Source organism: Pelodiscus sinensis, chromosome 3, assembly GCF_052426305.1.
Source record: "Pelodiscus sinensis isolate ZL-2025 chromosome 3, ASM5242630v1, whole genome shotgun sequence".
Taxonomy (NCBI): Eukaryota; Metazoa; Chordata; order Testudines; family Trionychidae; genus Pelodiscus; species Pelodiscus sinensis.
In genome coordinates this window covers 98281741-98300664 of record NC_143054.1, presented here as the reverse complement: position 1 = coordinate 98300664, position 18924 = coordinate 98281741, and the positions used below count along the sequence as shown (strand labels likewise).

Below are 18924 nucleotides of genomic sequence, written 5' to 3'. Positions count from 1 at the left end.
CCTGGCACAGAAGTTAAACTAACTGGTCTATAGAATCCTGGTTTGTTCTTTTTCCCTTTTTATAGATGGGCACTATATTTGCCCTTTTCCAGTCTTCTGGAATCTCTCCTGTCTCCCATGATTTTCCAAAGATGATAGCTAGAGGCTCAGATACCTCCTTTATCAGCTCCTTGGGTATTCTAGGATGCATTTCATCAGGCCCTAGTGACTTGCCAGCATCTAACTTTTCTAGGTGATTTTTGACTTGTTCTTTTTTTATTTTACATTCTAAAACTACCCCCTTCCCACTAGCCTTCACTATGTTAGGCATTCCTACAGACTTCTCGGTGAAGACCGAATCAAAGAAGTCATTGAGCATCTCTTCCATTTCCAAGTTTCCTGTTACTGTTTCTCCCTCCTCACTGACCAGTGGGCCAACCCTCTCCTTGGTCGTCTTCTTGCTTCTAATGTATTTATAAAAAGTCTTCTTGTTTCCCTTTATTCCTATAGCTAGTTCGAACTCATTCTGTGCCTTTGCCTTTCTAATCTTGCTCCTGCATTCCTGTGCTGTTTGCCTATATTCATCCTTTTGTAATTTGTCCTACTTTCCATTTTTTATATGACTTTATTATTTTTAGATCATGCAGGATCTCATGGTTAAGCCAAGGCGGTCTTTTGCTGTATTTTCTATCTTTCCGACACATCGGAATAGCTTGCTTTTGGGCCTTTAACACTGTCCCTTTGAAAAACTGCCAACTCTCTTCAGTCTCGATTCCTATGGAACCTTACCTATCAGCTCTCTAAGCTTACCAAAATCCGCCTTCCTGAAATCCATTGTCTCTATTTTGTTGTTCTCCCTTCTACCCTTCCTTAGAATTGTGAACTCTATGATTTCATGATCACTTTTACCCAAGCTGCCTTCCACTTTCAAATTCTCAATCAGTTCCTCCCTATTTGTTAGGATCAAATCTAGAACAGCTTCCCCCCTGGTAGCTTTTTTTAACCTTCTAAAATAAAAAGTCTCCAGTGCAGTCCAAGAACTTATTGGATAGTCTGTGCCCTGCAGTGTTATTTTCCCAACATATATCTAGATAGTTGAAGTCCCCCATCACCACCAAATCTTGGGCTTTGGATGATATTGTTAGTTGTTTAAAAAAAGCCTCATCCACTTCTTCCACCTGGGTAGGTGGCCTGTAGTAGACTCCTAGTATGACATTACCTTTGTTTTTAATCCCTTTTAGCCTAACCCAGAGACTCTCAACACTTCCGTCTCCTATGTCCATCTCCACCTCACTCCAAGTGTGTTCATTTTTAATGTATATGGCAACACCTCCTCCCTTTTTTCCCTGTCTATCTTTCCTGAGCAAGCTGTACCCTTCTATGCAAACATTCCAATCATGTGTATTATCCCACCAAGTTTCTGTGATGCCAACAGTGTCATAATTGTACTTATTTATTAGCACTTCCTGTTCTTCTTGCTTATTTCCCATACTTCTCGCATTTGTATATAGGCGTCTAAGATCCTGATTTGACCTTGCCTCCCAGTTTTGCCCTGACCCTCCTTTCTCTCTGCCATTGTAGCCCACGCTCCCTCCCATTTCCGACCCATCTCCCAGGTCTCCATATTCTCCACTTACCTGTGGGCTTTGCTCACCTGTCCCCATCGAACCTAGTTTAAAGCCTTCCTCACTAGGTTTGCCATTCTGTATCCAAATAGGGTCTTCCCCCTCCTCGAAAGGTGGACCCCATCCCTGCTTAGCAGTCCTTCCTGGAATAGCATCCCATGGTCGAGGAAGCCAAAGCCCTCCTGGCGACACCATCTTCGCAGCCAGGCATTCACCTCCAGGATGCACCTGTCTCTGCCTGGGCCCCTACCTTCAATAGGAAGGATCGAAGAGAATACCACCTGCGCTCCCAACCCCTTCACCTGTACTCCCAGAGCCCTGTAGTCACTCTTGATCTGCTCAGTGTCACACATCACAGTGTCATTAGTGCCCACATGGATGAGTAGCATGGGGTAGTAGTCAGAGGGCCTGATAATCCTCGACAATGCCTCTGTAACATCTTGGATATGGGCCCCTGGCAGACAACATACCTCCTGAGATGAAATGTCAGGGCGACATATGGGCGCCTCCGTCCCCCTCAGAAGAGAGTCTCCGACCACCACTTCCCTATGTTTCCTATTCATAGTGGTGGCAGCAGACCTCCCAGCCTTGGAGGTACGGGGCTTCTCCGCCTCCGGTGTATGGGGTGATTGCTGATCTCTTGTATAAAGAAGAGCATAACGGTTTCCTAGTACCACGGCGGGAGGGTTCGGAGCAGGGGTGGAGCAGTGCCTGCTGCCAGAAGTAACCAGCTGCCACTTTCCATCCTGAGCCATCTCCTCCTCCACCAGTGGTGTGTCCACAGTCCTGTGTACTGGGACAGCTACCTCAGCTGTCTCCTCATGAACATGGTCCAGGAATTTCTCATGGATGCAGGTGCTCCTCAACCTAGCCACCTTCTCCTGTAGCTCTACCACCTGCTGCCTGAGAGATTCCACCAGCAGGCATCTCTCGCATTGGATGATCTCCCCAGCCTGGATATTAATAAGTGGGAATTGCAATCCACAGTCCCTGCAAAACCACACCAGGATCTGGGTAGAGGCATCCATGCTCAGGTGCTGTTTCTGGAACCTTACAGGCACCGGTGGAGGAGACAGAAGCAGTGCTGGCACAGGTGTTGCGGGTGTTCCTGACCATCGTAGGCCTCCCTCTGTCAAACTCCCCTGTCTGCAGCTCCTGTCCGCTTCGCATAATGTCTTATGCTTTTTTCTAAATTGAATATAAGAACGAAAGAATGACCATACTGGGTCAGAGCAAAGGTCCATCTAGCCCAGTATCCTGTCCTCTGACTGTGGTCAGTGCCAGAGGAATGAACAGAAGAAGTAATTAATCATCAAATGATCCAACCCCAGTCACCATTCTCAGCTTCAGACACACAGAGGTTAGGGACACCATCCCTGCCCTATGTGGCTAATAGCTATTGATAGATCTATCTTCCATTAATGTATTCCTTTTTTAACCGTCTTATAGTCTTGGAGTTCACAACATCCTCTGGCAAGGAATTCAACAGATTGACTGTGCATTGTATGAAGAAATACTTCTTTTTGTTTGTTTTAAATTTAATTTGGTGACCACTAGTTCTTGTGTTATGGGAAGGAGTAAATAATTCTTCTTTAATCACTTTCCATACCGATCATGATTATATAGACCTATATCATCTCCTCCTCCCCTCAGTCGTCTCTTTTCCAAGCTGAAAAGTCCCAGTCTTATTAATCTCTCCTCAAATGACAGCTGTTCTATACCCCTAATAATTTTGGATGCCTGTTTCTGAACTTTTTCCAAAGTCAAGATATATATTTTGAGATGAGGCGACACATCTACATGCAGTATTCAAGATGTGGTTGTACCATGAATTTATGTAGAGGCAATAAGATATTCTCTGTTTTCTTCGCTGTCCCTTTCTTACTGATTCCCAATATTCTATCTCCTTTTTTTGACTGCTGTAACTTTTTTAGGGCAACTGTAGCTGTTTGGAGGGTTAAATATTATATGTTGCAGCTTTAGCTTTCTTGAGGTGTGGTTGGTGGTTAAACAAGAGTCTGATGTAAGTTCCCTGTAACCTATGGGGCTGCTTGGGTATTGGCATAACATTACAGAATGATGCGGTAGGTCTCTGTCAGTTAATGCGTGGCTCAGCTCACTTCATGATATCCTTCTGATCCCTTGTGTGGAAAAAGGGAATGAATTGGGACTTTGATTTGGAGCTAGGGTTTTTGGGCAGGCCTGAGGGAACAGAAAAGGCATTCCCGTTTTCATCTGGAGTCGTGCTGACGGTCTCTTGTTGAGTATAGGTTAAGGTGTGTGTTTGACTAGTCAGGGCCATATTTATCCATAATATATTTATCTTGTACAAATTATTTTCCTAACCATCTTTTTTGTCACCTAGGCTGATGTGGCTATCTTGGTTGTAGATGCCAGCAGAGGAGAGTTTGAAGCAGGGTTTGAGACTGGTGGACAGACACGAGAACACGGGTTGTTGGTTCGCTCTCTCGGAGTAACACAACTGGCAGTTGCAGTCAATAAAATGGATCAGGTACTTGCTTGATCATTTTCTTTACTGAAAGGTTCCGTATCCCTTCATATGAATTCTAAATTAAGAGGATCTGTGTTCCACGGCCAGAAGATTTGTCCTTCCCTTTTTCTTTACACAGTTACCAGTTCTCATAATGCCTGTGTTCAGCAAGAAGAAAATTCTTCTGAAGCCTGTGAATTCCTCATGTAGACCAAGAAGAGGTAGATTTTCAAAAATAAGGGGCAGTTAGATGCTAAATTCCCATTGGGAGTCAATGGGAATTGGATCTGTAACTCCACTTTGTATTTTTTTAAAATCTCCCCAAAGAGTACTGTCTAAGTAATCCTGCTGACATTTACTGGGGTAAACATTCCCCATGAAGATTGTCAGGACCATTGATGGGGGGAAGGGTCAGCTGCAGAAGCTGGAGCCCCAGAGCCTTTAAATCACCACCAGAGCCCTGTACAGCAGGGTCTAGGTAGTGCTCAGGGATGGCTGGGGGAGGCTAGCTCTCAGCCCCACTCCTCTCACCTGAGGCTCCACCCCTACTGGGGGGCCCAGATTTTAGCCCCTCCTCTACCTTGCCCAGGGCCCCTGTAAGTCTGTGGGTCACCCTCGGAATTGCCACCCTGATGACAGTTGTAGAGTCACATGGGGTGCTGATGAGTGTATGTAGCTGCATTTGCTCAAAAACATGCTATTTATTTAAAATTACACTTACTGTACATATTAGTAATACATTACAACTAAATACATGTAAATTAAGAGAAATCCTTGTGGAGTCTGATTTTTGTTTTGCCTTGAACATAAGAACGGCCATACTGGGTCAGACCAAAGGTCCATCTAGCCCAGTATCCTGTCTGCCGACCAGGGGCGGCCCGTGAGCCTAGGCAAACTAGGCAGTTGCCGTTGGTGCCACTGGCCCGGGCGCCCGATGATGACGTAATAGGGTGCCCCGTGATTACGTCACGGCTGTGCAGGTGGGAGCGCCGATCACGCCTTCCGCCTGGGGCGCCAGCTGCCGCAGCCGGCCTCAGACCACTCCTGCTGCTGACAGTGGCCAATACCACATGCCCCAGAGAGAGGGATCACAACAGGTAATCCTCACATGATTCCTTCCCTGTCACCCACCTCCAGAGCAGGTGAATGATACTATGTGAATTTAAAAACAAAAATCAGAGGTACTGTGGTGAACAAGTTCATTTATAGTATCTTAGACAGAAAGTAGAACTGCAGATTTACCCTACAACTTATTCCAGATAGACAAATTTCTGTGCCTAAATGCAGCCCTATTGCATTCAGTTACATTCCACATTGTAGAATAAGGCCTTCAATTCATTTTCTTTCATAATATGCTCAATGCTGTCTTTCTCAAAATGTGGAAGAAACACTATCAACATTTTATTAATTAGGCTTAATCTTTGAACTGAAGTTTTCATGTAAGGTCTTAAGCTGGGTGTACAGTATTAAGCAGTCGATGTAATTTGTATAGAGAAATATGCCAAAATCCAATATTTTTTTTCAAAAAATGTTTTTATTTTAGGTCAGTTGGCATCAGGAGAGATTTCTGGAAATTACCAGTAAACTTGGCCAGTTTCTTAAACAAGCTGGCTTTAAGGTAAAGTAAATTTAAGATTGAGGTTTTTAAAGGCTTGCGGCCTCCCGTATAACAACTCTTCTATTTCTCCAGTTTGTCTAGATCATTTCCAAAGCACTTGCAACCCTTCACAATATGGTATCATCTGCAAACTTTATAGGTGTACTCTCTTCCATTATCTAAATCATTGATGAAGATACTGAACAGAACTTGCCCCAAAACTGACCCTTGCAGAACCATACTCATTATGCCCTTCCAGCATGACTCAGAACCATTGATAACTACTCTCTGGAGATGGTTATCCCATCAGTTATGCACCTGTCTTTATAGTACAGGCTGTATCTCCCTGTCCGGCATCCTTGGGACCTGACTGGTTCAGAACCAGGGAATTTACTGGACCAGAGGAGGTCAGTGCGGCAGGGGCTCTGCTTCCCCCCTGGCCGCCTGGGGGCTCCACTTATCCTGAGGCACACCTCCCTGTCTGCAGCATTCAGAAATTCCTCAAATTATTGAGGAACCAGGAAGCTTGTACCGAGAACCACATTCTATTCATTCCTCAGGCAAAGCTGTCATGCTTTCTCCATCATCTCCGGGAATGACTTTCATCCCTTCCAGGAGCTGGCAAAAGAGTGACTGAAACCCTCCAGACACCATTGGAGGAAGTCAAGGATACACATTCTCTACTCTTTAGCATCCTCCACTATACCTCCTCCTCATAGATGGCCCTCCCAATTAATGAGGCCATTTTAGACCTGGCAAAGATTGTGTGGCAGATCCCAGAATCAGTGGTACCAGTTTGCAAGTGGGTGGACAAAAAAATGCCATGTCCCTGCTAGGGATATCACGTGTATGCGATTAACTGATAAGCCTCAGCTTATTGATGAATCTTATCGAACACGTGCGCGCTCCTCCCACCGCCCACACCTTGCTGCCTCTGTATCATGCTGTCAGCCAATACTTTAGAATCTAAAATCTAAAGGTTTTTTAATAAAAGAAAGAAAAGGGATAGTAAAATTTTTAAAAGAATATGTATACCAATTGCAAAATTATTGGTGCAGGCATGTAGCAGAGATGAAATAAACTGGTGTCTTAGTTTCTGGAATACATCATCTGTTAGGATGACTCAGCAGTCCTTGCAGACTTCAGTTCATAGGCGAGATCCTTCATAGGCGAGAAGTAGGAATGAAGACAAAAATGGAAGAACATCCAGGACCCTCTTTATTATCTTTGCGCATGTGAAGGGATTCCCATTGTTCTGTTTGTGTGAAAGTATGTCCCAAGATGGAGTTTGTCATGAAGTCGCCTGTCCATGCATGATTCAGTCCTTTTCAAGGAGCAGCCATCGCTTACATGCTGGTATGAACGTTTGCATCAAAGTTTGTTGGATGTGGATTGGCAACACCAGCTGTACATAGTCAGTCAAGTACTGTTGTTCACTTCACTAGCAACCGTTTCACAATGGGCTGGCCAAGCGGCCTGTTGAGGTCTCCAGAAGCAAATGTTTGAAATACAAGTACATAGCTAATACTTAAAACTTCAAATGCAAAAATGATGCATGCCCATGAGCAGTATAAACAGAATCTGCAAATCATAAGATTTTCATAGACATCTTACTTGGCCCACTTTGTACAAGATTTGGTGCAAACATATAACAGTGATTGCAACAATGATTTGTACTCTCATCTTACAGTTATGTAACTGTCACATGTAACGTATACTTTCTGATTTTGTCTTCGCTTTGATTGCTTTGATGTACAGTAAACAGAAGGAAGCTTCATCAGCCAAGAAGACCTTCAAATTTTGAATAAATTGAGAGTTCATCTTATTAGAGGCTGGGTATTATCAGGCAAAATATTTTCTTTTTGACTCAAGGAAAATGTGAAATAGTAAGCAAAATGCCATGAATTTAAATATAGTTGTAGTAATATTGTAAATGTGCTCTTTACTGCTGTTTTTTCATAAAGGTACCATTCTACAGATGCATTGTATATGTATTTTTGAGAATTTTTTTTTGTTCTGTTTCTTTAATTAGGAGTCTGATGTAGCTTATATCCCTACAAGTGGCCTTGGTGGTGAAAATCTAGTCTCAGTATGTCAATCAAGTGAACTCACTGAATGGTATAAGGGAAAATGTTTGTTAGAACAAATTGGTGAGTGTGCCATTCTGCTTTATTTTTATTTGGTACATTGTATTCTTGTTTGTCAAAACTGTTCTTTTTGGGGGAGGAAATTGTGTGTGTTTGTGTGTAGCAGGGGGAGATGGGATGAAATATATTCGGTTGCTTAAGTGAAAAATTGTGAGATGATCATTTTGGTCACTTAAATATAGAGAATCTCAAGGTATTATTAATTTATTTTCAGATTCTTTCAAACCACCTCAGAGATCAGTGGATAAACCCTTTAGATTATGCGTGTCTGATGTCTTTAAAGGTTGGTTTTACTGTGTATAAATTTTATTTGATTAATGGATCTGAAGATGTAAATCTATAGCTAGATGTGTGTGTGCATATTTTGACAAATTTTAAATTATTTTAAAATCATTTCTTTTAACTGCTAAAAATCTGACTATAAAATAAGTGTAAAAAGAGACTTCTGTTCAGGGGATTATACTTATTTTATGTGTACAAAGCAGTTTTATTATTGTATGTTTTATTGATGTTTTACTGGTAAAGAAGCTGATTGTGTCATACTGATGGTTACACATGTGGAATTTGCAGATTGGGGTATAGAAATCAGTAGTCTTGGCTTGTGGTTCGGTTCTTATTCCTTGAGAGCATAATTAAGTGGCAGTGTGATCTGAGATTTATTATACAACCTGACATAGTAACCATTAATTTATTGCCACGTCATACGTTCTATTATTTACTGTTGAAACTTTAAGAATTTATCACATTGAAGTATGTTGCATACCAGAGTAAACATCATTACAGTGTTGCTATATGTATACCGTACGTAAAACTATTGAGGAACTTTTCAATAATTAATTTTGTAGTGAGCTCAATTTTACAGCTTTACTAATGAACTTAAAATGAATAATTTTACTAAACCTACTCTATACAAATCCGCATTTGCGAAATATTTTTGGTGGTAGTTTGGGAATTACGTCCTTATTTACAGATACAGAGTCTGTTGTTTAAATAGTAAATTTTTTTCATGCATGGCTAGTTTTGAACACTTATCCAGCTTTGAAATTTGGGCCCTTATATTTTTATTTTAGATTTTTTTTCTAGCACACGTGGTTCTCTCACTTTCCACACTTTTGTGGTGTTGCATGTTTGTTGTTATTTGACCAACACAGTAATTCAGATACAAATCGGTTGTAATAGAGAAGAAAAATGTCCCACTGGTTCATCTGGTAATGCTTCTCTAGATACATATGACGGAGCACCCTAATGAAGAAAGAAATGTTACTCTGTTATTCTATGAATATAACATATATGCATAAAACATTTCTAGATACATGCTGAAACTTAAAAAAAAGTTACGAATTTTTGTCTGAAACCAAACATGTCTTTATAGTTTGGAAGAACTTTGCTTCAAGTATATCTATAAGAGCAAGAACAGTAGCCTACCACTCACTTTTTTAATAAATAACCAGTGAGAACATTTATATGACTAAAATTGCACTCACTAGTTCAGTAAAACTCCAATAGTCCAGCATCCAATTGTATGGCACTCCTGAGAGTCCGGCATCAAAATGGCAAGAGCCTAGTGAGTGAAGTTCTGCAAAAAACGAGTTATAAGGCGGTGGCGGCAGCAGCTGAACCGAGTGAAACCGGACGGGACTGAATCAGTTTGCCACTGGCATTGTGTGACGCTGGACAGTGATTGTGCTACAATAAAAAGGGTTAAAAACACTTTATATACAGTATATACTGTGTTTATGTATATATAAATAAACCTTATAGTACCTCCTGATAGTCCAGCATATCCGATAATTCAGCACCATCTAGGTCCCAAAGGTTCCGGATTATCCGAAGTCTACTGTATATAGATTTTCAAAATGAGAAATATATAGTAAACTTCCGATAATCCGGCACCTTTAGGACCCAGGGGGTGCCGGATTATCAGATATGCTGGACTATCGGATGGAAGGGCTATGAGGGGTCTGGAGTGGGGTGGGAGGGGATGCCACCCCAGACCTCTCTAAGCCCCCCCCTTCCGATAGTCCGGCTCTGCCCCAGGTGTCCCTGATTCAGCCGCTGCTGGTCAGTTTCAGCAGCAGCTGAATCAGAGATGCCTGCAGCAGAGCAGCTGGGGTACTGCCCAGTTGGTCCCGTAGCGCTGTCCCTTGGGGCTGCGTTACCAACCTGGCAGGACCCCAGCTGATCTGCCCCAGGCGTCCCCGATTCAGCCGCTGCTGAAACAGATCAGCAGCTGATTCCAGGAAGCCTGAGGCAGAGCAGCTGAGGTCCTGCCGGGTTGGTCCCGTAGCACCGTCCTTCGGCACTGTGGGACCAACCCGGCAGCTCTCCAGCTGCTCTGCCCCAGGCGTCCCCAAAAGCAGTTGGGGTGCTGCTGGGTTGGTCCCACAGCTCTGAGGGGCAGCGCTACAGGACCAACCTGGCAGCACCCCAGCTCCTTTGCTCCCGGCTTCCCGGATTCAACTGCTGGTCAGTTTCAGAAGTGGCTGAATGGGGGAAGCCTGTCCGGATGCCCCAGCACTTCCAGGTTCCTGATGGTGCCGGACCATCAGGAGTGCCGGAGCATTGGATGCCAGACTAATGGAGTTTTACAGTACTTTGTAAATATAATACTTTTTTATTCATAACAAATGCTAAACTCACCTACTATTGCTGTAAGTTTGAATAGCAAACCAATTTTAATTGACTTTTGGAGAGTATAAAGTATGCCAGTAGAGCTGGTTCATTGGACAATAAATATGCCTGAGTACATGAAGTTGTCTTAAGATACCTCAGTAAATATTTTTGTCTATAAATCATATTGGGGTGCTTAAAATCAAATGGGCTAATGATCTAATGTATCAAAAAACTAAAAGTTGGATTTTTATGCAACCATATTAATTTTAAAGAACTGGGTTTCTGCTCTTAGATTAGAAAAATACCAAATCAAGGGGTTTCAGAATTAATGTTTTCATTATTATGTAAAACTGTTGACTTTACAAATAATGAATACTGACTTAGCTGAGAAAAATGTGTGTTCTCACATTAAAATTAATCTATCTTGCTATTGGGTTAACTTTATATAAAAATGCTTCTTACACTTCTATATAGTTGTTTTATTATTTCAAATTCTTAACATGATTATTACAGATCAAGGATCAGGATTTTGTGTGACTGGTAAAATAGAAGCAGGCTATATTCAGACTGGAGATAGACTTCTAGCTATGCCTCCCAATGAAACTTGCACTGCAAAAGGTACAGTATTCAAAAGCTTGTTTACTTTCAGGTCAATACTGGTCTAGAAACAGTTACTGAAATGGTAACAGGTTGTCAAACTGATACCAACTGTCAAACATATAATGTGAAAGCATAAACGAATTTTAGATGTGCCGGTATAAATATCTGTCTTTGAAAGATATGTGAAAGTGTGTATGGTTTTTCATTTTTTTTATAGTGCAAGTTATTCCATGTGTGTCAGCCTCATGATTTTTTTCAGTGAAAAGAGTTCAGCAGTTCCTAGCTGTAAAATGTATGAAACACAAAGAATCATTAGTAGTCAGACTTCCTAGAGCATTGCTATTTGTGTGTGGGTTTTAAACAGCCCTTGCAGGTAAATCTTACCTTCTGAAGTTTTTCATACCTGTTGTGCTTGAAGACATTCCATTGTTAGGGATGGGAGGCACTTATCAGTCCAACTGTATCCCAGGTGCTTATCAATTGAAAATATATTTCTGCAGTCTTAAAAATTTCAAGGAACAGAAGAATATTAAATCATATTTCCCCCTTTCAATATGCCACATACATTTTCAGCATTTAATTTTATTTTTTCACAATTTTCTTAACTCCTGTATCAGCAAATAGAAGAAAGAATGAGTTTGTGTTTGAAAAAAAGTTTTGTTTCAGTTTATTTTTTGATGATAATAAAATGTTGAATAACTGAGGAAAGTTGTTGAATAGCCATTTGTTTCAACTATTAGTTTTATAGTGTTCACCACTAAGGGAAATTAAAACCTATTTTTCTGATTTGGTTATATGGAAGAGTTGATACTAAATTTATTATTTTTGTATGACTGGCTAATGACTGAACAATTGAGCCGTCATAAAAAAAATTCAAAATATTTGTGCACGATATTAATATGCACACTAATGGCTAGAACATTTAAAGCTGTTAAGGTGAAAATATTTCTTGATTACATGTAACAAGTGAATACATGACACTACAATATGTTGAAACTAAATCTTCATAAAGTTTGCAGTAATAAAGTGCATAGATATGCACTGCTAGGTATATTTAAACTAAATGAAAAATAAAAATGTTTTAAAACATGTTTATGTATGTCTGGTATAGCTAATATTGTCATTGAGGAACATGCAAAGCATCTAGGAAGGGAAGGATGTACAATGGTGGCATTAATCTTTTTACTTCTACAGTGCATTCTGCTGTCCTTGTTCACTAGTACACCTGAAGAGTCGAACAGAAATTTACAGCAGTCTGAGTATGCTAAGTGTGGGGATGACCTGACCACTTTTCTATGCTTGTTGCAGGAGGGGAGGAAGTAGCACAGAAATTGTTAGGTCTATATCATTTGAGTATTTCCCCATCCTATGTTGGGAAGAGCCATCTGGCACTGTAGCATCACATAGTGGCTCAAATGTAGCTGTGGATTTGGAGCAACTGTTTATTAAATACTTACATTTAAGGAGGAGACAATAACATACTTGTATCTCAGTACAAACTTGAGGCATGTTAACCTGTATATGGCTCTGAGCTAATCAATTCTAACAAAAAGAAAAGTCTGAACTTTGTTTATCCTTGTCTGGGAGTGCCACCTTTAGGTGAAGTAATTATCAACATTGCTTAACAAAATAGTCCCTCATGGCATCATGCTTGAATTTGAATAACACTGTATGCCCATGCTGGAAAGGAACAGGAGAGACAGATTTGCAAACTAAGAAATACAGTTTGGTATGTGTTAACGTAACCCACACACTTCTGGGTGTAGTATAATGTCCCATCTAGTGGCACGTAGACCACTTAACAGAGAGAATCGCAAGTTTACTCTACAGCCCTAGCTAATAGCTATCTGGCTTTTAGTTCATGCGTCAGAGGCTCATTACACTAAGCTTCAGAGTTCCCAGATTTGATTCCGCCTACTAATGACCAGGGTCTGGCAGAGATGCATTAATATGAAATGTTTCTTGTTTAAATTGTGATTTGCAGTGAAATGGACCTAATCTGTGAATGTACAGTATTTACAAAATCAAAACTTTGGCTAACATTTTTTTTTTGCTTCAGTATTACTTATTTACAAGTCCCAATGAATTTTTTATTCTCACCAATAAGTCTATACCTATTCTCACAATCAATAGAATACCTACCCAATTGCTTTCTAATAGGTAACATTCAACCCAAAGTCATTTGTTGCACTTTTCCTCTGATAGGGAGAGCACTAACTAACTTACGGTAAATGAAAGTTGACATTTGAACCAGTAAGGAACAATGAAAGGCAGGACGGTGTATGCATGTGCATCAGAGAATGGGTGGGGCAAACACTGTGGTATTAGTACACAGTAATATTTTCAAGACCGCATCATCTGCGCTGTGTGACTAGCGCTGAATCCACTCCCATGACATAGACAAAGCCATATTAATAGGGTGGAGTGAGAGCGGTAAGTCCTTTAAAAAAAAAAATTGTTTCCTCTGTGCTTTTAGTCAAAAGCTTTTACTCTCAGCCCATTCATATTGAAAATTGATGAGTAATGGTTGATGAAGCACAAATGGCCCAAACAGAGCTGTTTGTTTGTAGCACAGAACCTAGGTACTTCACTGTGAGGTTCTGTTCTTACTCATTTCCAGGAATCACACTGCATGATGAACCAGTTGATTGGGCTGCAGCAGGAGATCACGTTAGTCTCACTTTGACCGGCATGGATATTATCAAAATCAAGTGAGTGCAAATCTGAGTTTCAGTCTAAGCAACGGTTTGTTTTTAATGAAAAACCTTGTAACTACTACACTTTATAGTCGGCGGTTTACTTGAAGAATGATTTGGTTACCAGGATATTTAAAACCAAAGTGATGCATATCACCTGGCCTGCATGTACAAACGTTGGAAACATCTGCTGTATGTGCAACGGCAACCTCAGAAGAACACTGTTAGTGTTCGTGATTAATTGACCCTAATGCTGGCAGAAGTGATTGTAAAAGCCTTTTGCTTACGCTTCTCATTCTTGGAATTGCAAAATATAAGTCTTGAATTGCCAAATGGAGCTATATATAATAATATATTCAGAATTTAGATAATATAAAAGGCTTATCAAGACTTCACCATACTCTAAATCATCCAGACAAAAGCATGTCTAAACTGTATGGTCAAACTATTGGTAGTGAACAATTAATTCAATAAATTTAGCCCCTCATTCTGTTTCCCAAAAATTTAAAGAAACAGATATAATTTTTAAATAAATTGATTAATATTAATGATTTATGAAAGCATATTGCAGCCTACTCATTTCTAACAATACGTTTGTCACAGCTGCTGCAATGTGTTTTGGTTATTTGTTAATTGCTATTCATGTAACATGTTTGGAATTCATGTGGCTTCTTTTCTGCTGTGGGTCGAACTGCCAAACTCATAAGGCTCTTTCAAGCTGGCTGCCCAAATGCTACTTGTTTCAATATTTGCGCAAATGTATACTTTCCTTTGCTAAGGAAAAAGACAGTTATTTTGATTTCCTTCGCTGCAGCAGTTGTATTCCTTGACAGTCTCTTCTGCTGTTGTCAAATGAAGTTCGTTTGGGAGTTGTGCTGTCCACGTTCTGTAGGTTGTTTGTCTTGGGTGATGTAAATTTTTGAAAAGTAAAAGTCTTTACGTTTCAGGTCTATTGAAATTGTTGGTGTTCTGTTCTGTTCAATTCCGGGGGCATGGCTGGGTTGCTCAGACACCTTGATCTAAGTTCTTTCTGTGGTCATGTTTGAAAGGGTACAACTGATGTGATTGTGTATGAATAACAAAGTGATGTACACATGGAATAGGGCATTGGTTTTCTTTCTCTGTTTTTGTGTTAGTGTAGGTCTGGTTAGTACTGAGTGACACATAGCAATGCTCCCCTTATCTCCTTTATCCACAAAAAACATGATTTGTGGATTTAACACTACTGGTTGCATATCTTAGCTTCAGTATAGCTCTATTATGAAAGTGGGTTTATTTGTTGTGCTTGAACACATTGCTGATGAAAGTTAAAAGATTTAATGGTGTTGGAGAGAGTAGCCCTCACGCCACAAAACAGGTAAATCAAAGGCAGCAGCACTGCATATTTGCCCACCCCAAAATGTCTTGCCATTGTTCTGGAGAGATGACCTCTGGGTAATAGGCTAATTTATTCTCCTTGGTGTGTCTTCTCACCAAATATTATAATTTAAGAAGAATTTTAGCAGTGGAGGTACTTGTCCATTTGGATCTTGCCATACTTTTCCACACTCACCCACAAACAACTTTTATATCTTGTAGTAATGCACTTGACTTCGTGCATTAATTGTGTGATAGTTTCTTTTCACATAAATCGTATTATTGTGTCACTTCTTTTAGTTAATAGTTACTTAAAAAGTACTGCTTAACATTTTTCCAATATAATATCAGAATATTTGTCTTGTTTCTTCTTGTAGTGTTGGCTGTGTATTTTGTGGTCTCAAAGAACCCATCAAAGCATGCACTCGTTTCAGAGCTCGTGTCCTCATCTTTAATATTGAAGTCCCCATTACTAAAGGATTCCCTGTAAGTCTTCAACTAGTTGTCTCTTTGAACATTCTGATTTTCTTCATAGGTGGCTCAGTATTCTTGTTGATTTAAATAAAACAATTTTGTACTCCTACAGAGGGAAAACTTAGTAAACAGCAATATGTAATCATTAGCATTCTCTTGAAATTCTAGTTTAAAGATGCAGAGTTACAGCTTTGGAGGCAGATTCCTGTTAGGGATGTAAGCAACTGATCAACTACCTGATAAGCATAGGCTTATCGGGTAGTCGAGTTGACTAGTCACTTCCCCCGCTTGCTGCCTCTGTATCAGAGGCAACAAAGTGGGGGGCAGCAGGAGCTGGTGCTGGGAGGAGCCAGCTTCAAAGCCAGTTTTCCCCAGCACTGTCTCCGCAGGGGGTTGCAAGTGGCAGGGAAGGCAGCGGCGCAGTAGGATATGGCGTGAGCAGAGGCAGTGTAGCAGGGGCTCAAGCACTCCCTGCTCACCTCAGGTTCCCCGTGGGCAGCTCTTACTACATTTAAAAGGCAAAGGTGCAGCCGGGATAGTGAGTGCCCCCGCCCTACCTCTTATTGGCTAATTGAGTAGTCGATAGGAATTCCATCGGCTACTTGATTAGCTGGTTAATCAAAATTTAACATCCCTAATTCCTGTTCCTCCTGATTTCTGATAAATTCTGTCCCGATCAAAGAATGTGAGGGTTATGCACACTGGTTTTAAGCAGGCCAGTCACTAATAATACATTTATAGAAATGCACCTAGTTGTAAATCTCAGTACCTGCCACAGGCTTCAAAAATGGACAATAACCAAAAAACTTAGAAAGAAATATTTATTATAATGTATAAAAGTACCACCCTTAAGAGAGGTCTAGTAATCATATCCACAGCTGTCCCATAAAGTCCAGGATATGGCTGCCCAGGAGATAAGCTCTGAGTAGATGAATAGTGTTTATGCCTAGACAATAATTTGATGTGTGATTGCAGCAAGCACAAAAATACCTGAAAAATCAGCGAGGAGTCCTGTGGCACCTTATAGACTAACAGAAGTGTTGGAGCATAAGCTTTCGTGGGCAAAGACCCACTTCTTCAGATGCATGTAGTAGAAATTTCCAGAGGCAGGTATAAATATGCAGGCCAGAATCAGGCTAGAGATAATGAGGCGAATCTAATCACGGAGGATGAGGCACACTTCTAGTAGCTGATCTGGAGGTGTGAATACCAACAGAGGAGAAGCTGCTTTTGTAGTTAGCCAGCCATTCACAGTCTTTGTTTAATCCTGAGTTGATGGTGTCAAACTTGAGGATGAACTGTAGCTCAGTGGTTTCTCTTTGAAGTCTGGTCTTGACGTTTTTTTGCTGGAGGATGGCTACCTTTAGATCTGCAATTGTGTGTCCAGGGAGATTAAAGTGTTCTCCTACAAGTTTTTGTATATTGCCATTCCGAATATTTGATTTGTGTCCATTTATTCTTTTACGTAGGGACTGTCCAGTTTGGCTGATGTGTATATAGTAGAGGGGTATTGTTGGCACATGATGGCATATATTACATTGGTAGATGTGCAGGAGAATGAACCAGTGACCATGTGGCTGATCTGGTTAGGTCCTGTGATGGTGCTGCTGGTGTATATATGTGGGCAGAGTTGGCACCGAGGTTTGTTGCATGGAGTGGTTCCTGAGTTAGTTACTATTGTGCGGTGTATAGTTGCTGGGTATACGTCTGGCTCTGTTAATCTGTCTCCTCACTTCCTTGTGTGGGTATCGTAGTTTCCAGAATGCTTGTAGAAGACCTTATAGGTGTAGGTCTCTGTCTGAGAGGTTGGAGCATATGCGGTTGTACCTCAGTGCTTGGCTGTAGACAATGGATAGTGTGGTGTGTCCGGAATGGAAGCTAGAGGCATGCAGGTAAGCATAGCGGTCGGTAGGCTTTCGGTATGGGGTGGTGTTTATATGACCGTCACTTATTTGCACCTTGGTGTCCAGGAAATGGACCTCCCATGAAGACTGGTCCATGCTGAGGTTGATGGTGGGGTGGAAGCTGTTGAAATCATGGTAAAATTCTTCCAGAGTCTCCTTCCCATGGGTCCAGATGATGAAGATCTCATCGATGTAGCGTAGGTAGAGAAGGGGCATAAGTGGATGAGAGCTGAGGAAGTGTTGTTCCAGGTTAGTCATAAAAATGTTGGCGTATTGTGGGGCCGTGTAGGTGCCCATAGCAGTGTCACTGGTCTGGAGGTATATATTGTCACCAAATCTGAAATAGTTGTGTGTGAGGATAAAGTCACAGAGCTCAGCCACCAGTTGTGCTGTCGCATCATCAGGGATACTGTTCCTGACAGCTTGTATTCCATCTACGTGTGGGATGTTTGTGTAGAGAGCCTCTACATCCATGGTGGCTAGGATAGTGTTTTCTGGAAGATCACCAATGCATAGTAGTTTTCTCAGGAAATCAGTAGTGTCACAGAGGTAACTGGGAGTGCTGGTGGTGTAAGGTCTGAGTAGAGAGTCCACATATCCAGACAGTCCTTCAGTGAGAATGCCAATGCCCGAGATGATGGGGCGTCCAGGATTTCCAGTTTTGTGGATCTTGGGTAATAGATAGAACAGCTCTGGTCGGGGCTCTAAGGGTGTGTTGATTTGTTCCTGTGCTTCTGTGGGGAGTGTCCTGGGCAGATGATGTAGTTTCTTAGTGTATTCCTCAGTGGGATCTGACGAAAGTGGCTATAGAATTTGGTATTGGAGAGTTGTCTGGCAGCCTCCTTTTGGTAGTCAGGCCTGCTCATGATGACAACAGCACCTCCTTTATCAGCCTCTTTGATTATAATGTCAGAGTTGTTCCAGAGGCTGTGGATGGCATTGCGTTCTGCACGACAGGTTATAAGGCAAGCGATGCTGTTTTTCCACAATTTCTTCCTGTGCACGTCAGCGGAAGCATTCTGTATAGAGGTCCAGACTGTCATTTAGACCCTCAGGAGGAGTCCATGTGGAGTAGTTCTTCTTGTGCTGTTGGTGGGAAGGTATCTGTGTGTCAGTGCGCTGTTCAGTGTTGTGTTGGAAGTATTCCTTGAGATGGAAACAGCGAAAGTAGGCTTCCAGATCACCGCAGAACTGTATCATGTTAGTGGGGGTGGTGGGGCAAAAAGAGAGTCCCTTAGACAGGACAGACTCTTCTGCCGGGCTGAGTGTATAATTGGAAAGATTGACAATATTGTTGGGTGAGTTAGGGGTACCACTGTCGTGGCCCCATGTGGCAGGTATGATTTTAGACAGCTTACAGTCCTTTTTCCTCTGTAGAGAAGTGAAGTGTGTAATGTAGATCTCCTGTCTTACTTTAGTAAAGTCCGTTTGTGGGGAAGGTT

At 41.4% G+C, this 18924-nt stretch overlaps 1 protein-coding gene across 2 annotated transcripts in view; it reads left to right on the top strand.

The window, feature by feature from the left end:
- The window catches only part of HBS1L (HBS1 like translational GTPase), a 113012-nt gene that overhangs the window by 87455 nt on the left and 6633 nt on the right, over nt 1–18924 (top strand). For both annotated transcript variants that reach the window (XM_075924223.2, XM_075924222.2), the window contains exons 9-15: nt 3970–4116; nt 5639–5713; nt 7725–7842; nt 8054–8122; nt 10966–11070; nt 13673–13763; nt 15482–15590. In XM_075924223.2, the coding sequence (XP_075780338.2) occupies nt 3970–4116; nt 5639–5713; nt 7725–7842; nt 8054–8122; nt 10966–11070; nt 13673–13763; nt 15482–15590 (714 nt within the window). The remainder of the gene's footprint in view (nt 1–3969; nt 4117–5638; nt 5714–7724; nt 7843–8053; nt 8123–10965; nt 11071–13672; nt 13764–15481; nt 15591–18924) is intronic.